The sequence below is a fragment of the Peromyscus leucopus genome, chromosome 7, assembly GCF_004664715.2.
Source record: "Peromyscus leucopus breed LL Stock chromosome 7, UCI_PerLeu_2.1, whole genome shotgun sequence".
Taxonomy (NCBI): Eukaryota; Metazoa; Chordata; class Mammalia; order Rodentia; family Cricetidae; genus Peromyscus; species Peromyscus leucopus.
Window position 1 is genome coordinate 44,221,795 of NC_051069.1, and position 20,443 is coordinate 44,242,237.

General features: G+C 45.0%; 1 protein-coding gene across 1 annotated transcript in view; it reads right to left on the bottom strand.

The window, feature by feature from the left end:
- Nucleotides 1-19,528, bottom strand: part of Opcml (opioid binding protein/cell adhesion molecule like) — a 1,136,545-nt gene extending 1,117,017 nt beyond the window's left edge. Inside the window, exon 1 of the mRNA XM_028883054.2 lies at nucleotides 18,883-19,528. Coding sequence (XP_028738887.1) covers nucleotides 18,883-18,943 — 61 coding nt within the window. The 5' untranslated portion in view covers nucleotides 18,944-19,528. The remainder of the gene's footprint in view (nucleotides 1-18,882) is intronic.
- Nucleotides 19,529-20,443: the final 915 nt, after the last annotated feature.

Here is a 20,443-nt window from a genome sequence, read left to right on the forward strand (position 1 = left end):
TCAAGAACTCAATAAGCAATTAAAAATAGATTTATCACAAAATTTGAGCATGCTGTCCAATTAAAACAAATCCTTAAAAACATAAAGAAGAATTTAATTTTATTGGTCCTGCTGTCTGGAATTCATAAACATACAATTCCATAAGTGGGCAAGTTCATCTATAGAAGAGCTGATCAGACATATACCATGTCTTCTGATAATGTGTGAAGTTCAGTGAAAAAGAAAATTCTGAATTCAGAAAAACAAAGTTTCTCCTGCTTTGACTCCATTCATAACGTGGACATTTAGTAACTTGCAAGGCCATTCGAAGTTCAAATTTCCCCAGCACCATCCATCATTTTTCTGACGTTTAAATTACACAAACCAAATCCCCAGTGGATGAGAACATTGCCATGTGGACTGTGGAGTCCTGCCCTCCTCTCGACACCGCCCCTTGGAAAACAGCCTGGGCCTCCATCTTGTCTCTCATAGTTCCACTCTCCTTTCCCTTCTCTCAGTCTTATCTCGGAAAAAGAAGCCTGGGGTCAATGGTGGCTCAGTGGGCTCCTTCACAAGGTAGTCTTCTGGTATGCCTTTAAAAGCCATCTCTAAAGGCCCTCTCTGAGACACCTCCCCGAGGAAGCCTGGCCGAGCTGTTTCTCCTTCCCTCACACTCTCATAAGACTGCTTGTGTTATGTTAACACCCTGGGCTGTTAACAAGCTTACAGGACCAGTTTTCCAAGAAGGACCCAGAAGATGGCTTTTCCATCGATTCTCGGCCTTTTGGCTAAGATCAAGTGCAGAATATGGCTTTTCCTAGCCATCTCTCTGTCCTAGACCTCCAGGATTGGGCAGACAGTAAATGCATAGCCCATTCAAGTCACATTATGACCTTGTGAAATGAGTCATTGTCTATGTTGTTGCCTAAGGAAGCAGCTTTTACCTAAACCAAATGTGACATTTATAATGGGTCACGAAAAGATTCTAATCAGTGAGCTATATCACAGAGATTATCAGTTCAGCTTTTTAAGTTATTGTTGTCAAGAATGCAGCAGCAAAGAAATCAGGACAGCAGTCAGCTGAACAAAAGACAAAATATAATTCTGAATTCCAAAGGGTTTACCCTCCTTCACCAATCCCTGGTTCCTTCTGGCTCACTGTGCTGCAGCTCACCTGTGTATGGTTCCTTAGTCTCACGTAGAGTGTCTGGCGTCACCTCTCACCAAATCACACTGGTACACAGGAGATAGTCTCACTGTCAGCCAAAACTGCTTGCTTTCCACTGAAAACAACCCAAAGACACCAGCCGAGAGAATCTTCATTCCTCTACAATTCCTAGGACCATTCCAACTTCTTGGTTATAGGAGACTCATTATGTAATTGATAATTAAGGCTCATTACTTAATTGATGTCAAAATTCTACTGTCAGAACTGAGCATAGATCTATACAGCTATCTACAACTTTGCAATTTTTTCCAAATCTTTCAGTTTGACTTTAGATATCTCCCAGTAGGAACCTTATCGGAACTGTCCATCTCACTCCTGATTATGCTCAAGCTACTACAACAGACTCCAAGTCTGCCTGAAGAACAGTTACTGGAACAGGTTGGCTCATAATGACCCCACACTCAATGAGAAAGCCAGTTTAGCAAAAATTCTCCTGTTATCACAGTGCAAGAATTTCTGTCTACTCTACTCCAGGCACACTAGCACAGAGAAAAGCTCTGCTTATTCTGCCTACTAGCATTATGAAGTATGTTCCCATTTCTATACAGTATTCAACACAAAACATCTGGAAAAGGTGAAGAAGTCAATGATTGGCTTCCAGGTTCTAGATAAAATAATTTTCCTGTGGAACAAATGAGAGAATCAGAAGCTTCTTGGAACCCACACACATCAGAAGTTCAAGTTTGATGATACCCTGAGAGAAGTCCACCTTTGACTGGCTGGGAGAAGACAGCTCACATCAGTTAGAAGGGTTGCTAAGATACCATGCTGTCTGTTTAAAATCAGAGCCGCAGCTCTCAGCAGAGTGATTTCTGTCCCCCAGGGGACATTTGGCTATCTATGTCTAGAGACATCTTTGGGCTCTCACAATGTAAGAGGCGCTACTGGCATCTGGTGGGTAGAGGCCAAGGTTGCTGCTAAACATCCTACAACCCACAGAACAAGTGTAGCAACAAACAAGAATCCTGTGGAAGGAGGTAAGTGTACAAGGCAAAAGAATTGTAGCACAGAGATGTAAGGAGAATAAAGGGCAAGATACAAAAATCATAACAACTAGAACAGAATGTTCCTGAAGGACAAAACCAGCTTTGGACATAAGCCAGCGAGTCAATAGGCTCCAGAAAGTGAGAAACAGCTTGGAAGTGTGGGTTGCATATCTACATAAACTAACAGTGCAACAAGGGGAACAGGAACCACCTTTATGATCAGTTTAGAGGGCGCCCACTTGAGAAATCATAAAAGACACATTAAAAACATGCTTCATTTAATCAGTCCAGAACAAGGCTTCCAGAGGCCAGGATTATGCTTTGGAGTATAAAATAAAAAATGGCTTCTCAGCCTTAAAAACTTGAGTCCCCGAAGGGCTTCCGTGGCTCAACTTTGCAGAGTGGGTGGCAGCCGTCAAACCAGAGAAGGCTGACATATGGAGTACAACATTGGTTCACACGCCTACTTATCTCGGTCAGCCCAGAAACACTGTGTCAGTCTGGGTCCTCTGAGAACCAGACATCAAGACAGGTTTGGATGTGCAAGACGTTTGTTTGGGGAAGAAACTGTGAAGGAAAGTGAAGGAGCCAGGAGGGCCAGCAGACGGCCAGCCGTGCCAGCCTGGTCTCTGGTGAAGGTGAGGGGAAGGCTGCTGGGAAGGTGAGTGGGAGGAAGCAGACACAACAGTGAAGTTCTAAGGAAAGCTTAAAGAGCCATCTCAGGTGCCTTCAAGTCAAAGCCATCCCCCAGAGAAGACCATAGCCCTACAAGGGCCTGAAGTGGTGTCTCTGCCATACTCAACCACGGCTGGGGGGTATCCAAAGGAAATGGCATCAGAGCTAAAAATAGCAATGGACTACAGAGGGCTGCCAGTAGCTCTTGGTCATCTACACCTCAAGAGCAGGGAACTGAGAAGAATTCTCCTAACACCCAGTTCTGGAGCGGGACTTGTGGTACCTCAGGATCAAAACTATGCTCAGGAAAGACAATCTTCTCCAGTTTTCCTTCACTCTTTTCCATGTCTTTCCATTAGCATCTTTTAACGACATTTCCTTCAAAAAATTCTGATTATGAGGCAGGAGATGGTTCATTGCAAAGCACCATGCACAAGGAGGAGAACCTGAGCTTGAGTCCCCAGAACCATGAACAAAGCTAGGCTTGGCAGTGCCTTCCTGAAGCCCCAGTGCTAGGGGGTGGGATTGGGAGAGTCCCAAGGGCTCGCTGGACAGCAAGTCTACACATGTGTGGACTTCAGGTTCAGGAAGAGATCCTGCCTCAAAAATGAAAAGAGAGATAAAGAAAGATACCCAGCATGGACCTCTGGCCCCCTCATGTGCACTCACAGGTCCACATACCTGTACGTACACACACACACACACACACACACACACACACACACACACACCTAATAAGTTTTAAAACAAAGCAATTCTAACTTCACCTCAGTGTGACTTTTTGGCAGGACAAGGGTTATTTCCAGCCTAGAGCAGTGAGGTAAGGCCCAGTGTGTCTAGGCTAGCTGGTACCGGGACCCAGACAAGACAGAGGGAAAGAGAGTAGGGATGCTAGAGTTGCAGAATCACGAGCAGTTGAAATAAATGGCCCCTGTCTTTAGCTTCTAATTCTTACAGAGACTATTTGACATTTCTTTCCCTTCAATGGTCACTGTGATGACTGAGATATTATTCTGGATGCTAGTCTGCATTCACTGATGGGTTACCCATTCTTACCACAAAGATAGTATTGTTGAAGAACAGTACAGCTGCTACAAAATGGGGTCTGCCACAGCAACCATAGTGTCCCAATACACAGAGTGATTTGTGGCCAGAGAATTATCTCTACAGTCATCCCAGAGGAACACAGTCAGGGTTGAGCCATTGTTAACTCTGACCTATAACAAAACTCTTTTTGAACATGAGAAAGAGGTTGGGGGTGGTATGTGTATTTGAAATGGGTGTGGCATATGTGGCATTTGGATATACATGGATGTGTGGGAGAGTGGAGTCTGTGCCAATTTATGGATAGGTGTATATGTAGCTGTATGTATATGTAGATGGATGGAGTCATGACTGTGTGTGAGTCATACACATAGGTATATTTATATGTGGAGAGCATACATGTCTAAGTATATGGAATGTGTGAGTGAGTAAAACATATAAATGTATGCATGCACGTGTGTATGGGTGTGTGGTAGAGTACGTGTGTTTGGTTGGGAGGGCAGTATAAGTAGATGGTGTGAAGGGGTTGGCTGGGCGGATAGTAAGGATATAGGTAGATGGTATTTGGATGAGTGCACATGTGTATATGAATAGATGGGTGATGCATGAATGGGTATGTGTATATATAAGGGTAGATAATGTGTTTGTGAATGTGCACAAGTATGTAGTTGGGTAGATGGTACGTGAATGGTAGGAGAATGGGTGGGTGGTGTCAGATCAGGTCTAACAGATATGTGGATTGATAGGTAGTAGTGCATGAGCATGTGTGCACAGGTGGGTGGGAGGAGGCATGCAGATGGGAGGCTTGCACAGGAATATGGCCCTGAAAGTGATGTCAATGGGAACCTGTCACTCCATCTCAAGATAGGCAGACTCTGGTTTCTGGTGCTGTTAGGGCCCAATTCTAGGTGGCTGAGTTCCATCTCACTCCCTGCAGCCCTCCTGCTGGGTGGCCTTGATCCTTCCTAGTACAGGTTAAATATATTTAATTCCCAAACCCAAAATCTGAAATGCTCCAAATTCCAAAACCTCTTGAGTGCCAACATGGCACTTCAAGTGACATCCCACACCTAGCCTCATATGACAGGCCTCAGTCAAAATTCAGAAGCACTCAACATATTGCATAAAGCTACCTGCAAACTATGTATTGAAACATAAATGATGCATGGTTAGGGTTTTTTTCTACCTTCATGATCTTATAACATGCATGCAAATACTCCAAAATCAAAATCTGAAACATTTCTTATCCAAAGAAAGCATGTTGGGTAATGTAGATGTAATTCTAAATGGTCTAATTAAATAAGAAACACAGACCCAAATGCAGAGTTAAAAGTCCAGAGATCAGAGCAGTAGCCAAGAGCTAAGACCACCTTATCTTACCACACACTGCTGTCCTTCCCCTGAGAGAGAGACCTTCTTCCTGTGTCCTGTCTTTTTATTGCCTTTCTGTTCTGCCTTCTCATGGGCTCTAAACCCAACCACATGATTTCCTCGTCACTGCCTGTCTATACAGACCTCCAGGTCTCTATGGTTGTTACTGGGACTAAAAGTTCAGGTCACCTTGCTTTGGATGTGTGCTTGACCACAGAGACTCTGCCTGCCATGTGATCAGATTAAGGGTGTGTGCTACCACTGCCTGACTCCCGCTTATGGGCTCGTTGTGACGTCTGATCTCCAGGCAACTTTATTAACATACAAATAAAATTACATTTCAGTACAAATAAACTATCACCATAGGGTAAGGAATCCTGAAGAAGCTTTGGCTTTAAGACATCCCTCACTCCTGCCATCTTTGTGCTCTCAGAACAGCTTCTGCCTTCACGCTGACTCTTCAGACAACCACTAAATATTCAGTGCACTACAAAGAAGTCTGCAGGGAATCTGAAAACGTAATCGAGGTATTTCTTATGTATTAACTTATTTGAACAAAATAAAGTTCAATCGCAGGCCTAAACGAGAGGTCTACTGCTGGTGAAGCGTGCCCTGAACTGGCACCTGGGAATACCAATAAGAAGGCAGGGTAACAGGAAGTGCTTTCTCTGCACTGGAAAAAATGAGCATGGCCCATCTCTTCCTACTTCTCACCACACACATACACAAAAAAAAGATGAATAGAGCAACAAAGCATATAGGATGTTTTTATGGAAGACAGGGGAGGTTATAACATGCTGCGTTTGATTTTTCCAGCCTTCCCTCTTCCAAACTCTCCTCCATTGCTTCTACATTTGAAGGAAAACATAAGATAGGACTATGTTACTGAAATTTTCTTGCTTTCTCAGACACATAGACCCCAGTGGTGCTTCTAGAAGACTAATGGGGTGGAAGTGTCAGCTCCTTCTCTATAACCCTAATCTGCAAGCAGATGTATCTTCCAGAAAACACAACTTCAATCAACCATGCTCAGCAATGTATGATGGGGCTCTAAAACAACCACTGAGTCGATAAGACTTGACCACATCCACAGTTTGTAATGCATGATATGGGGACTGTATGCTGGAGACTGAGCAGTTGGAAACCAAGCTAGAAAGTATAGCTGACAGTTGATTCTCTCTCAGAAAAGCCAGGCCAGAAGATATTTCCATTCCAAAGAGGAAGTACAACAGGTGCACATCTAATCCTAGACAATACTAGGTTAAGTTTGTGGTTGAGGTACATGAGCTCTTCTCCAACTATCCAGACTTCAGCCAAGGCCTGCAGAACACTGTTGCCCACCAGACAGTGCTATGACATAGAGAATTACTTAGTGCAGTATGCCAGGGAATCTCAAGGATCCTTTTGAGAACTGTGGGCCAGCCAATACTACCAATCAACATGTTAGATTGGGGCAGGGTACAAGGCAGATGCACAGCCCCCTAAATTACCCTTTTTCTGTTCATACGTGAATTATTCACATTATGAACCATTCATAGGATAGAAGAGGTCATGAAGCCCCAAGATGCTTTATGGTTTTCTGTGGCTTGAACAAACCCTAGGATTCACCAGTCAGCTTGTATGAGGTGGAATGGATCAGGACCATAGCATATGTTCAGGACAGCCAAAATGTTCCAAACTTTCAAAAAGACTCCTATGCCTCCATGGTCTCCTCCTTGGAATTCTTCTTCCAGTGAGGATAATGAGCAGGGCTGGGAACTTAGACAGCCATAGAACAGGTCTAGCTTGACTTTAGGCTGTGAGTCAGAGCCCCTTTCTACCCATGCCAGCCTCTCTCATTGCAACACACATGGAGAAGTCCCTGTGCTCTGGCAAGGTCCACATAGTTCGTATGGGAAAACAGAAAATACTTTACAGTGGTCTCCATGGGAACAGAAGCAAACAGAACCAATCTCAGGCCTGCAGAAGAGATATCAGGAGCTCCCTCACCATGCTGCCTGCTCCAGAGCCAGAATATGTGCCACCCTGACAACCACACTCACCACAGCCAGAGAAAATCATGGAAAGAGAAAAGGATCCCCAGGCAATGTTGACCTAGCCAAGACACACAAGACCTGGCTACTAGTAACTCAGAGGGCTGGGACTCCTCTGGGTACCTCTGAGATCACCCAGTTATTTTATGCAGAGGGATCAGCATCTTGGAGAAATTAAAGCCCTTACCTATGGCCACTGGCCAAAGGCCAAGCCAGCACTCACTGAATCAGTGATCCCATGAGATGACCACAGAATGGCTAACCAACCATCTGCTTTAAATATAGACTATTTATGTGAAAGACAGAAAGAAACAGTTGTCTGGGTGACCAGAGCAATTGGCCACATCCTCAAATAGCATGAGTTTAAGCTGATATCAGTTGTCAGTGCCCATGTTCTTCCAAGATTCCATGGGGCCATCAGGAAAAGATGCAGAATCTCAATAGCCCAGTAGTAGTTTTCATCATCCTTTCCCATCTGGACTTCACCCAAAGAGGCATCCATCTCAGTGCCAAGTAAGACTGGGAACTATCCTCTCCATGGGATAAAGCCAGGGACTCCTAAGGAAACCCCAGTTTCTCTTGGAGCCTGCAAGCTAATGGGCTATTTCCATCTGCCATGTTCTCTCTTCCAGCATTCCCCTCCTCTCATTGAAGAATACAGGAAATCCCTTGGCACTGGTCTGTTCAGAAGAACCAAGTTGGCTTATTCTGAGTAGCCTCAGGCTTCCTTAAGCCTGTCATTGTAGAAATGGGAATGCCCCTAGGTGGTTTGACTCACCACTGCCATGTCTTCTCTTACCATCTGATCCTTTCTGGCATGCTTCTGAATTTGAACTCTTGTTTCTCATTCTAAATTTATCGACAACTCCTTGCAGCTATCGTCTTCACTGTGCCTGTTTCCACTTTGCTGATTGTTAAGCAGAGGTGATGGGAGTGTAAAGGGAAGAAGATTGGCTCTTTTCACTTGCTCAGCTATAGAACAGGTATGATACGTGTGCATGTGCTGGGTACATGTAAGTCTACCATGAATCAGCGTGGAGGCCACAAGATTCTCAGTATGGATTTTCTCCTGGCTTAGTACAGTTCTGAGGCCAAACAGCTATTTGAAAAAGAGATGTTTTGATGGCATAGTAATGATAAAATCCAACACCTGTCACAGTGTGTAGACCAAAGAGGTTGTGATCTATGTCAGCTTGACACAAATCTGACTTTTTTTTTTCATTATACTACCCTAAGCATGTCCTTCCTTATACTGAGGAACCACATATCTCTAGAAGTCTCCCAGTTCAGTTGCAAAGGTCATTATTCTACATGGCTTCTGTTTTTGCTTTGTGCCCCCAGACTCTAATCCTTAGGTTTTTCCTATTGAGTTACCTTGCCCCACAATGTTTCCTCTGTGTGCTAAAGTGAGTGAGAGTGAGGAACAAAATAGTAGATGTGGTTACCCGACTGTTTTTCAACAGAACATCTGATTCAGAGGTAAATATTAGCTACCTTCTTCACCATCACAGAGGAATTACTCCAGAGTGGAAGGCCTGTGTTCCAGAGGGACTTCAGTCACTATCTGAATGTGACTTGACAGAAGATTCCCAGACCACATTTGCTTCATTGGGGAATAGACTAAACAGTCTCTAATGTACCTTTGCAAGGACCTATGATCCTTAAAACATGTTTACAGGAAGCCATGGATACCAAGCTCTGCTCCAAAGGTCCCTGGCATGGGTAGCTTAGGAGGAAGGTTATACATATTCTGATATCATCATATTGATGACATAAAGTTAGAATGTCCACAGTCACTCAAGAATCCAGTCAAAGCTCCTCTGATAACATCCTGAATTTTTCCAGAGGAAAAACTCATGTAGAATATAGCAGATAAGACAACTAGAATTCTGCCATCTCTTAAATATATTCAGTTCAGTGGCACACTGGACTACTGGACTTGGTGGGCATGTGTTGAGGGCTGAAATTGTTATGTTTCCAGGAAGGGTAGAATACTAAAAGTCACTTATTCCCGTTCCATGGCTAGACTGTATATCAGCTGAGAGAGAGAGAGAGAGAGAGAGAGAGAGAGAGAGAGAGAGAGAGAGAGAGAGAAGCAGGGTGCTAACAGTAGACCTTACAGGTTCCAAGGGTTATTGTGCTGACTCTGTGTTTGTTGGTAGAATCAGACTCTACAGCCTCTATAAGTCACCCACAAGATTCCTTTAAAGACTGGCAGGTTCATTTCTGCCTCTATTTTCTAATCATCTCTTCCAGAGGTCTAAGGCATTGTTTCTTCCATCTGAGCGGTGTCAGTGACCTCCCAACTGCCATGTTCATCTTCAATCCATTCTACAAGCTTCTACAAGAATGAGATTCAAGGATATAAACCATGGTCCGTACCTCATCTCATGAATCATGTCAATCATGGTCCATCAATTCTAGAATAATAACCAAAATGTGCTTCAGAAAGTATTTTTGTTTTCTGACCCCTATACAGCAAGTCTGGCAGCCTCATCTTGTGCCACACTTTTGTTGTCTATGCCCTACTCAAGTAGGGGAATGAGCCCTTAGGTTTCTCAATGAGATCCTGTAAGGAACAGAAGACTAAACAGGCCACTTTGTGTTTAGAAAACATGGTGCCGGTATAGATATGAAACATTAGCCAAGACGGCTAAGGTTGGACATCTGGGGGGACAAATGTGTAAGCAACAAAATGGCTGACATTGATTGTCCAGGGAATCTAGAAGTAAACAGTGATGTAATATGTTATGTAACTATTTCTGGCAAGATGCCGCCTGTATGTGGGTTTTATATAAGTGTGGCTCTGAGATGAGAAGTTTTAGCCTTGGCCTTTGCCTCTGTCTTCACCATTCTTTCTGTTTGTATCTGCCTGTAGATCTGAGTGTCTACTTCCTTGCAGCCTGTGTGTTGGTCTGCCCATGTGCCTATGCCAGCCTGTGTGTAGCCCTTGTGTGCCAGCATATGCCCACCTCAAAGCCTGTGCACTAATGAATAAAGAAAGTCTTTTCTTCCCATGACTCCTCAAAATCTCTTCAACCTCTTGGCCTCCCTTGGCCTGCCTCCTCTCCTGGCATCAGAGCTTGGACCTCACAGGTAGCCTATTTATGCTGTCTATGCTGCCTGCCTTAATTACCATTATATTTCCATGATGATACACCATGACTAAGGTAACATATAAGACACAGTATTTAACTAGGCTTGCTTACAGTTTCAGATGGCTAGTCAGTGACCATCACAATAGAAATCATGGCAGCCAAGCAGGCACTCAAGCAGTAGCTGAGAGCTAACATTTGATCCACAAGCATACAACAGAACGAGAGCAAGATTGGACCTGACATTGACTTTTGAAGCCTCAAAGCCCACCCTCAGTGACATGCCTCCTCCAATGAGGCCACACCTCCTAATCCTTCTTAAGCAGTCTACCAATCATTCCAAACATTCAAATAGGAGCCTATGAGGGCCATTCTCATTCAGACCACCACACTGCCCCCTCCCCTTCCCTGTGCCTTAGAGCATTTCTGCTCCTCACCGTTTCAGGTGTTTCCTCAGTTGTCACTGTCACAAAGCTTGCTGGCAAGATCAGCCCTCCTTATAGGCAGTCATGGAAGCACATCATCCATCCTTATCTTTTTCTGAGTTGTCCTTTCACAGTCATAGAAGTGTTGGTTTGATGCATGTGTGTCCCTTGCTCCATGCATGCTATCCAAGCACTGTAACCACTCAGCTGCACACCCAGGCTAGACCAATCGTAACTATTTTAGTTTAATCATTGTCCCACAGTAATCACCCCCTAAATAACTTAGTTGAGAAATGAACGTGCTGGGTACTGTGAAGCATTCACAGATTAACAAGGCAAGTTCTCTGTCATCCATAGCCCAACAGCCGTGACATAACAGCACTGGGACAGACTATGCTGTGGAAACAGCTAGGTATAAAAGTGATGTCACCTTATAACTCTTCTATCCGGCTGAGCCCAGTTTACCTTTCCCATGGGAATGACAACCTGCTCAAGTGTCACTTGGTCATGTTTAGCTCGCCCCTGTGCCATCTGCATGTTCCTATCCTTAGTACGACATTTTACTTCTTGTGAATGATAAAAGTCCTTCTTGTGTCACTATAGTTCTCAGTTATTGGCACAGGGGCATGACTCTAAATTTCAAACAGACACTCTGTTTGAACATGCTGAGTCATTTCAGTTTGTGTGAGGCCAATGGCCACTTTAGGGCCACATCCATGTTTACAGAATGTCTCATACTCTCAGGTGTGTCTATTGGGATGTGAGTTTCACAAATTTGCAGTTCCAGTGCTGAGCTCTGATTATGTCTGGTTGGCAGATCACAGCTAGTGTTGACTGATGTTCATGAACCCTAGAATGAAACTCACACCTAAGCATTCTCTATGCATTGCCATCTCCTACTAGCAAAATCATTCTCAAGTTTTATGCTCACTCTCAAAATGAGTGAGCTGTTGACCAGTACAACCCAGGGCCACAGACATTTTTGAGAATTCAGGGGGATAGATGGAAAGGATATGCAGACTAGGCTGACACATAATGCTGGTATAAATTTGACTGTAGTCTCATTCATTGTCCATTTATTCACTTGCTCACTCACCCACGCAACAAATATTCTGAGTACTTATTCTCTGCCACTATGGTAGGTACTGAGGATATGCCAGAAAACAGAATGCAGGGACTGAGGATATGCTGGAGAAAAGAATGGCACAGCTTCATGGACTGCAGTATATGGAAGAAAAACAGGCATAAAATCAATACATAAACTCATGGTGTTGCAAAAAGAACCTGCACTAAAGACTTGCATAGTAAATAAGGTCTAGTCTACCTTAAAGCATGAAGAAGGTTCTACAGAGCAGGTAATGTTTTTACAAAGTTCTGAAGGAAGAAAAAGATGCTTCATGGAAAAAAATATAGGAAGACCAGAATTTTTATGGTTGAGTGAAGCCTTTGAGAAAGGAGAAAAATAAAGAAGCCTTTTCTGAAGAACTAAGATTGACCAGAGTGAGCAAAGCCAAAGGCTGGAGGAGGAGGAGGGTACAGGGCCAGATCGCAGCCTTGTGGACTTTGTCCAATTTTGAGTTGTTTTTAAAGTCAATGGGAAGTCTGCACAATCTGGTGATATTACACAGTCTTTTGCTAAGCAATAAATGAGAGTAAAGATAAGTCATAAAGCATATGACAATTGTTCTCCTTACCAAATCCATTAACAAACTCCCAGGTGCAGTAAAACAGCATTATAAATTTGAAAAAAAAAAAAAAACAAAACCAAAAACAACAAAACAAACCATGAGTTCAAGAATGGCCACTCAGACCATTCCAGAGTGTCTGTCCCTTGAAATGCCCAATGTTCTGTTTTTCTAGACCTTGGACTTCAGTGTTCAATCCAAGTGTCACTTACCATTTCCTAGGAACATGCAAACAGCCATTCCAATCAATGGCCTGTGCCCTGATGCATCGATTCATTTTGGCCTTTCCAGGGGTCTCTCAGCATACTGTCCCTGCTGGTTAAAGGCAATGTGCTGCCTCATAATGATCATGCTTTACACTTAGCCAGCACATTGCCCAGGGGTGTCTCCTAGCATTTTGCAAACACTTAATTAAGTTAGTTTAGTGGCTGCAGGGGAGTCCCAGCCTCTGGGCACCAAGGGTTCTGGGTAGGAAGGGAATCTTGAGAGATAAGTGAAAGTTTTGCCTTCTGTGCCTACTGGCTTTGGGGTACAGAAGAGAATGGGGGGCTGTACAGGGAGTTTCTACATTGCCATGGAAGCATTCACACATGAATGGCATGTATGGCACAGGCTCCTGTGATGTGCCAATAGGGAGAGAACCAAGGCTCAAGTTCCAGCTGGTGTTCTAGAAGGACAGAACCTTGAGGCAAGAGGAAGAAGGGCTTGCTATCTATGAGGAACTGATAGTAGTCCTTTGAAAGTAGCTAAAATGAAGCTGTGTTTGTGTGCCTGTGTGTGTGTGTGTGTGTGTGTGTGTGTGTGTGTGTGTGTGTGTGTGTGCATATGTGTATATGTATGTATGCATGCAGGGGAAGGAAGGAATTTTTGATTGCCAAGGGATGAGGACACTCCAACAGTGGTGTGTGTGTTTGAACACCTATAGGGAAGTAATCACAAGTATGGTTTTGTCTTTGTGTTCTTTCTTTCTGCTCCATTCTGAGATACCTGTATATGCTTCTGAGTGAAGGATCAGAAATCCAGCTACCGGAACTGTATCTGTACCTATTATATCACCCCGCCTACAGAAAGGCTCTGGAAACTAAGGCTTTAGAAATAAGCCACACATTCTAAGTCTTGGGCTCCTGACCATGGCATAAATGGCAAGCACAGATGTCTTTGGGACCTAGAGTTACACTTCGAGATTATCAGGAGTAGGAGAACAGAACAACCGCCCCCCCCCACACACCGACAAGGTGACACCAGCCTGCTCAGCCCCCATGCCCGAAAGTTTCCATCGACAACCAAAGGTGCTAATATCCACTATTCCTGACAGCTCGGCTTGTCAGCAGCCACAGGCCATCTGTGGGCTGACACTTGAGTTCAGCGACAGGAAGAGTGGATTTGCTTCCACTACCCCACCACCCCCGCCAGCTGCAGGCAGCTGCAAACAGATGGCAGCCATCCACAAGCAGACAGGGTAGCAGACTGGTGGGCCCCAAACCATGGAGCTAAGGTGAAGAAAGCCTAGCCCACAGTCTGAAAAGAGTCACAAAAACATGGAGCTATGAGATCATGCTACTAAAATCCCCACACCTCTTTTAGGCTGCTGGACAAGTCCACGTACCACATAGCACACCAAAAACATTACAAAGCAGTATCTTAGAAAAGCAAAATAACTTATGTATACCACTAGTTTTCCACAACAGAAAACAAGAAAGTCCAAGTCAGCATACATCCTCAGTGGGGTCAAAAGGAAGGAAAAAGGCAAATCGAACTTATGGTTTTGAAGCAGGAGGATATCTTGATTTGTCAGAACTTATATAAAGTCCTGTTGAATAAAGTAATTAGTGGGTTGTATCCTGCTAGTTTTTATCACCATGGAAAAGACATATATGAGTCAGTACAGTTCCATTTTGTCTTCCTCTTTCTTCATCAGTGAAGACCATCCTTTCCTGGTTACCTACACAGGAGCATCATTCTCCATATGCTGTGCTGCTAGAGATGGGATGAGTTCTATTATGATAGTAATTCTTAAGTTCTCTCTTGTTACTATCTAACCTAGGTTTCTGGCTGTTTTGTCCAATAAAAAAAAAAGGTATATATAGCTGGAACCCATTCTACAGACTGGCAAATTGAGACTTGAAGAATACTCCAAATAGCTCTGAAACAAAGCTTGCCACTTCTCAGCTTTCAGCACACACAGAGACCCATTGGGTGGGAAACTGCCCACTGAAACTCTGCCCTGTGAAGCTTGGGAGCTGTGAGCACAGGTGCTAGCTATTTCAGTGGTTGACACAAGGCATACGGGTACTAGAACAAGACAACAAACACAGGCAGATGCAGACTACTTAAGGCATGTCCTGAATGTGCCAGCCTTTGGTGCTGTGACTGAGGGGGGCCATGTGAAGAACACAGAGAGGCAGACAAGACTGGAGCAACACACGAGAGTCTCATTCCACCTGGGACCACTGATTGATCTCACTATGCCTACTGGTGTCACCAGATGGTGCTGAATGCCAACAGGATGTGGTCTGGCCTTATTAATATGCCAATCATTTAAAGGAATTGCGAGCCACACGACAGCTGGAGAGGGGAAGGAGGTATTGGCAAAGGGGTGATGAAGTCTTTCAATAACCAGACGCCTAGACCTTGTTCTTAACTCTTAGAGCATCTGGGGATTACAGTCTCCTGCTTGATTCCTCTTGCACAGGAGGCCAGCCTGCCAAAATTCTCGACACTAGTAGGGAGTGGGGACAGAAGTCATCAAAATTGGCTCACAGTTCCTTATGCCCTTGCCTCAGACTCAAGAGCCTTCCCAAAGTAAGCTACACAAAGGGTAAATGGCCTGCAGAAGAGGAAGACATCTTAAGCCCAGGGTATTTTTCCAGACAAGCCCAAGGTTTTCTGACAGTCAAAAATAGGAACGGTGTTTAAGACATGGCCAAGTCACACACCCAGGTTCACAGATCTGTGCACACCGCCATCCTTACAGCAAGCCCCTGCTCACTACATGGGAGAGAAGACCCATGGTGAGGTAGTGGTAAAGGACACACAATAGTAACGGTCTACAGAGAAGAAAAGTAGGCTTCCAGCTATAAAACCCAGTCTTTCCAGTCCCCAAGACACTTCAGTTTAGAGCCTACCCCACCCTGCCTCAGAGCCATGGTGCCCTTCTCAGAGCTAATATAGGTGGGTGGAAGATGAGTTTTCACCCAAGCACTGCATTCCATGGACAGTGGGTTTGGACTACAGACAAATGGTCCAGAAGTTATCAGAAGGACCTGAGGTGCTCCGTATTTATCCATATTCTTGTCTAAGATGTACTCCACATGTTGATCTGCGCTTCTCTCTCCAGATGGCTCTGATGCAACTATCCAACAGTCTTAACTTCCTGCTTCCCCAACCTACTTATCTTTCTACCAACCCCCAGTTTCAAGGTCATAAAAGGCTCCTAGGACTGAGGATATGGCTCAGTGGGAAAACATTTGCCTACCAAGGGCCCATGTTTCAACAATGCACACACACACACACACACACACACACACACACACACACACACACACACCAAACTCAGCCCCATCATTCCCACCCTGGACACCCAGGGTCTCAGGACAGTGCTTCTTAGCATGACACATTGCCAACTACATCCTGTCCTGTCTTGAGTGTGAGCTCAATAGTCTGCCCTTAAAATTGTCTTCCCACCCTAGAGATTCTGCCTAGCAAAACAATTTATGAGCATCAGTCTCCCCCCTGAGAGGTACCAGGCAACAACAGCATTAACCTGAAAATGATTGTGAGTTGAAAAGGTGCTTTTGTGAAGAAATGAAAAGCTACAGAATGCAATGGTATGGATGCCTAACCAGGTCAAGGTTTTGTGATAACATTATTTGTTTTTACATTCTGGGAGAGTGCATGGCTAAGGAGCTGGTGTTAACCTCATAGGAAGAAAAGCATGATTTCAAATAAAGAAAAAAAATAAAAACAATTCTTCAGACATTGAAGTGAGTAAAAGAAGTGAGAAATGAGGAGCCCCAGGACTTCTGGATGCAGATGGGTTCCATTCTGGATCCTGCTGTAGGCCTTGGGTATGCTCCCTTCATTCCACTTAAGCTTCTCTTCATTCTTACTCCGGATCTTTCAGGTAAGAGCATCCCTCAGGGTAGGGAGCAGAACCCACCTACTGGTGCAAAGGCAACTCTAGGCTGATGTCTGTCCTGCTCTCCCAAATAACTGCAGCTTGTCTGTCACCCTCACTCTCACCCTCACTCTTAGGGTTCAAGAACTAAGGTGCAGACCCCTTTCATGTAGCCAGTTTTAGGGAAGATGTTTCTATAAGCCAGGACTGCCTGCTCCCTACAAGTGCAGATGAGTTGTACTTTAGGGTGCTAGGCTATTCGTGGAGGAAAGTTTTGCCCCATTTCCGGAGTTCCTTTGAGGTGTCCTGTGTTGTAGCCTCAGCCCACTGGGTTCACTCCTTCCCTGTCCTTGGGGAAACTATGAGGGATGCAGAGACTTTGTTAACTCCGATCCAGAGTACATCCTTCACCCATTCCCCCCCTCAACTCCTTCCTTGAGAAAATCCTAATCCAGCCTCCAGAAGCACAGTGGAAGGAGTAATCAGTCTTTGGTGATCTTCCTGGACTCTCAGGAAAGTTTAACATTTTTTAGAGGATCAGAGGCACCCACCTGGCTCCCTCTACCAGGCTCAAGCAGGTACTGAGCACTGGGCTCTGCCTATGGCCTTCTCCACTCCCCCTGGTACACTGGAGACTTCAGAAGAGGAAAAGGACACCCTCCCAACTCTGGACTTGCCAGACCCAAATGACGTCTGGGAATTTGGTTTTCAGAACCCATCTCTTCTCAGAAAAATGCAATTCAAAACTTAGGAGGGTTGCATAAAATTTTCAAATTAATTAAAATTGTTATTTAATATTTAAAGTGACACAACATTATATATTGGATATCTTTCTTTTTTAAATTCAATCTTCTCTTCTTTCTTCCCTATAAGCTTCAATTTATTTTCTAATTTTCTCTGGTAGCTTAGAAATACTTTAGAAAATTATGTTTAAAAGAAAAAGGGGGAAGCCAGACTAAGGGATTCTGAATATAAAATGAAAAATTATGTATTTTACCTAAGACTAGATATATGAGAATTAAGAATCTTAGCTGGTATGTCTGTACATATGTAAGGGAATTTAGGTTTAAGCTAACGAAAAACATGTATCTCAATTTGCAACAAGAGAAAAAGATTTTAGAAAAAGAAAGAAATGCCCCTACAGATGAGGTTTAGTGCTGAAGACTTAGAGACCCTTTGATACTGCCTAAAATGTTGGCGAGCCTTCCCAGTCCCTTCAGCATTGTGTGAAAGATGCCTGCAGGCATGGTCCTCTGCTTGCAGAGGACTCCAATGCAATTACCAACCCTATTAAGACGTGCTGGATTCTGCACGGAGTCTAGCAGGCTGACTGGGGAGGGTTGCGGCATCTTACCTGGTCACTGCAGATTTGTTTTCCCCAAACAAGCAAGTGCTGGCAAAAGAGCACAGCATTAACATCCCTTCCCAAGGTAGAGACTGTCACAGTCCTAGACTCCACTAGATTCCCCAACCTTTCCTGGGCTTGGACCGATCAAATCTGTTAGGGAAAATTCATGTCTGCTGTGATGTCAGAAGTAGGAAGGAGAAAGTGGGAGATTTATGTATTTCAAAGGCACAACCTGCCCATTTGGTGGAAGGATAAAGAAAGGGCAAGAGGTGGTGGAAAGATTGTGTTAAAACAACCACCAAAAAAATACAGTAGCGAATTCATAAAAGGGTGAGAAGGGATACAGGGAGGTAGAGATTGAAGAGGGAATAGAGGAGAGGGTCCAGAAGGGAGGAAAGGAGGAGAGAAAAGAGCATTTGGGAAGAGAGAAAAGACAGAAAGGGGGGAAGAAAAAAGCACAGAAAACAGAGACGCAGAGATTCGGAAAAACGGAGACCAGTACGGGATGCCAGTCCGTGTTGCAGGTCCCAACAGAAGCGCTTTTGCATCCCGGAGTTTAAGCACCTCTCCTATCACCCCTGGGACCACAACTAGCCAATGCCAGTTGTGCCTTTCACAGAACCAGCAATGCCTTGCAGCACGGTGCAGATCTCGAACCCAGCTCTCAGGAAGGGAGCAAATCGCGTGCTGTGGGCATCTGTGTGCGTGTGAGCCAGCTAGCCAGTGAGTGTGTGTGTGCTTGGGTGCGTGTACGCCGCAAGCCTACCTTCACTCACATGCCTCTTGCACTCCCTCTTTTCCTCCTTGCCTCTCCCTCTTCCCCCTTCCCCTTCTGCCCTAGCAGCGTGCACCGCACCATCGCTGGGAGAGAGAAAACACCCTTCTTTCCCGGGTACCTGGGATGAAGAGCAGGGCAGTGGTGGCCGAGAAGACGATCCAGTAGGCGGGATGGTACATCTCGAGGCTGTGGCGCGCGGTGGCCCGGCTAGCTCCCGCTGTTGCTGCTGCTGCTGCTGCTGCTACCGAGGCTGCTTCCTCTGTGCTGAATTCTGAGCAGGTTTAAATCCAATGTTTGCAAAGGGAGGGAGAGAGCAGAAGAGAGAGAGCGCGCGCGAGATGGGAGCAGGCAGACAGCGTCTCTGATTTTTTTTTTCTTGCACATACACACAACTGGTAAGAATCATCAGCACCAATCTTCACTGGGCACACAGCAGACCACCTCCAAGGCATGCATTGGCTCCACTCTCCTGAGCGACAACGGGAGACTTTCCTTTTGGGAAGGCTCCACTCCCAGGGGAGTTGAAGCCTGCCCCTTGCACACCCCCTCACCGCGCAGCAGTACTGCTGGGATCTGTGTGAGTATGCCAGTGTGCCTTGCATGGGCACATCCGCTCCTGGGTGGGCAACGGGAGGGATCTGATACCCTTTTCCTTCCCAGATCTTAGCCCAGCGGGGCTCAGGACACAAGGGAGAGGAAAAGGCTGCTTTCTGGCAAAAATTGACTAATGCCCATGTCAAGGCCTTCTCCTTCCCCCTTCCAGGTCTCCAGGCCAGGAGACACCCAGAACTGTAAGCCACAGAGAACCCAGATGTTGTTCAAATGCACCAAGTCCCCACCCTACCAGCACGAGCGCACTTGGAAAGCAATCGGGCTCCCCAACTGGAAGATGGGCATGTTCGGGGTTTTTTTTTTTTCTTTATTCTCACCAAAGATAACAGGGAATTGGCCAGATCCCCATAATTAGAGCATTCGGGAATTCTACCAAGACAAAACCCCCAAACAATTGCCATTGTCCTAGTAGCATCCTTAGAGACATATCCAGATTAAATCTCAAGGAAGAAGAAACTTGCAGAAGTCCTCAGAAGGGGAAGGCTCACAGTGATGCCTATGGCTTTGGCCTTCCTCTTTCTTTTTTTTTTTTTTTTTTTTTTTTTCCTTTACCATGGTCCAGTTTGCCTCCATGTAATGACATTTTGTAGGAACCATAATTGTGCACCTCAGAATACAGGCAAAACTCTTGCTCCATCCACACTCCCCAGAGTGTGAGTGGCACACTGATGGCATGCTGCCTGCACTTTGAGGATGGGCAATGAGAACAGAACTGGATATTACAGAGGTTCTGGGAAGAGTACTTTTGTTACTAGGTACTCTCCAAAGACTGCCATGGCTGCTGGGATTCTTCCCCAGCTTTGTGCACATGCTCCACTTCTGATGTGTGAGTGGCTTTCCGGGTGACAATCCTCTTCCTTCCTTCCTCCTCCCTCCCTCCCTCCCTCCCTCCCTCCTCCCTCCCTCCCTCCCTCCCTTCCTTCCTTTCTTCCTTCCTTCCTTCCTGGCTGCTGCTGTGATGTATTCCCAACACCTCCTATGAGACAGGGATGTACAAGTGTTATTTCAGCTGTCCCCACCAAGGTCCTGCCCCATAGACACCATTACCTTAGGATTTCAGTTCAACA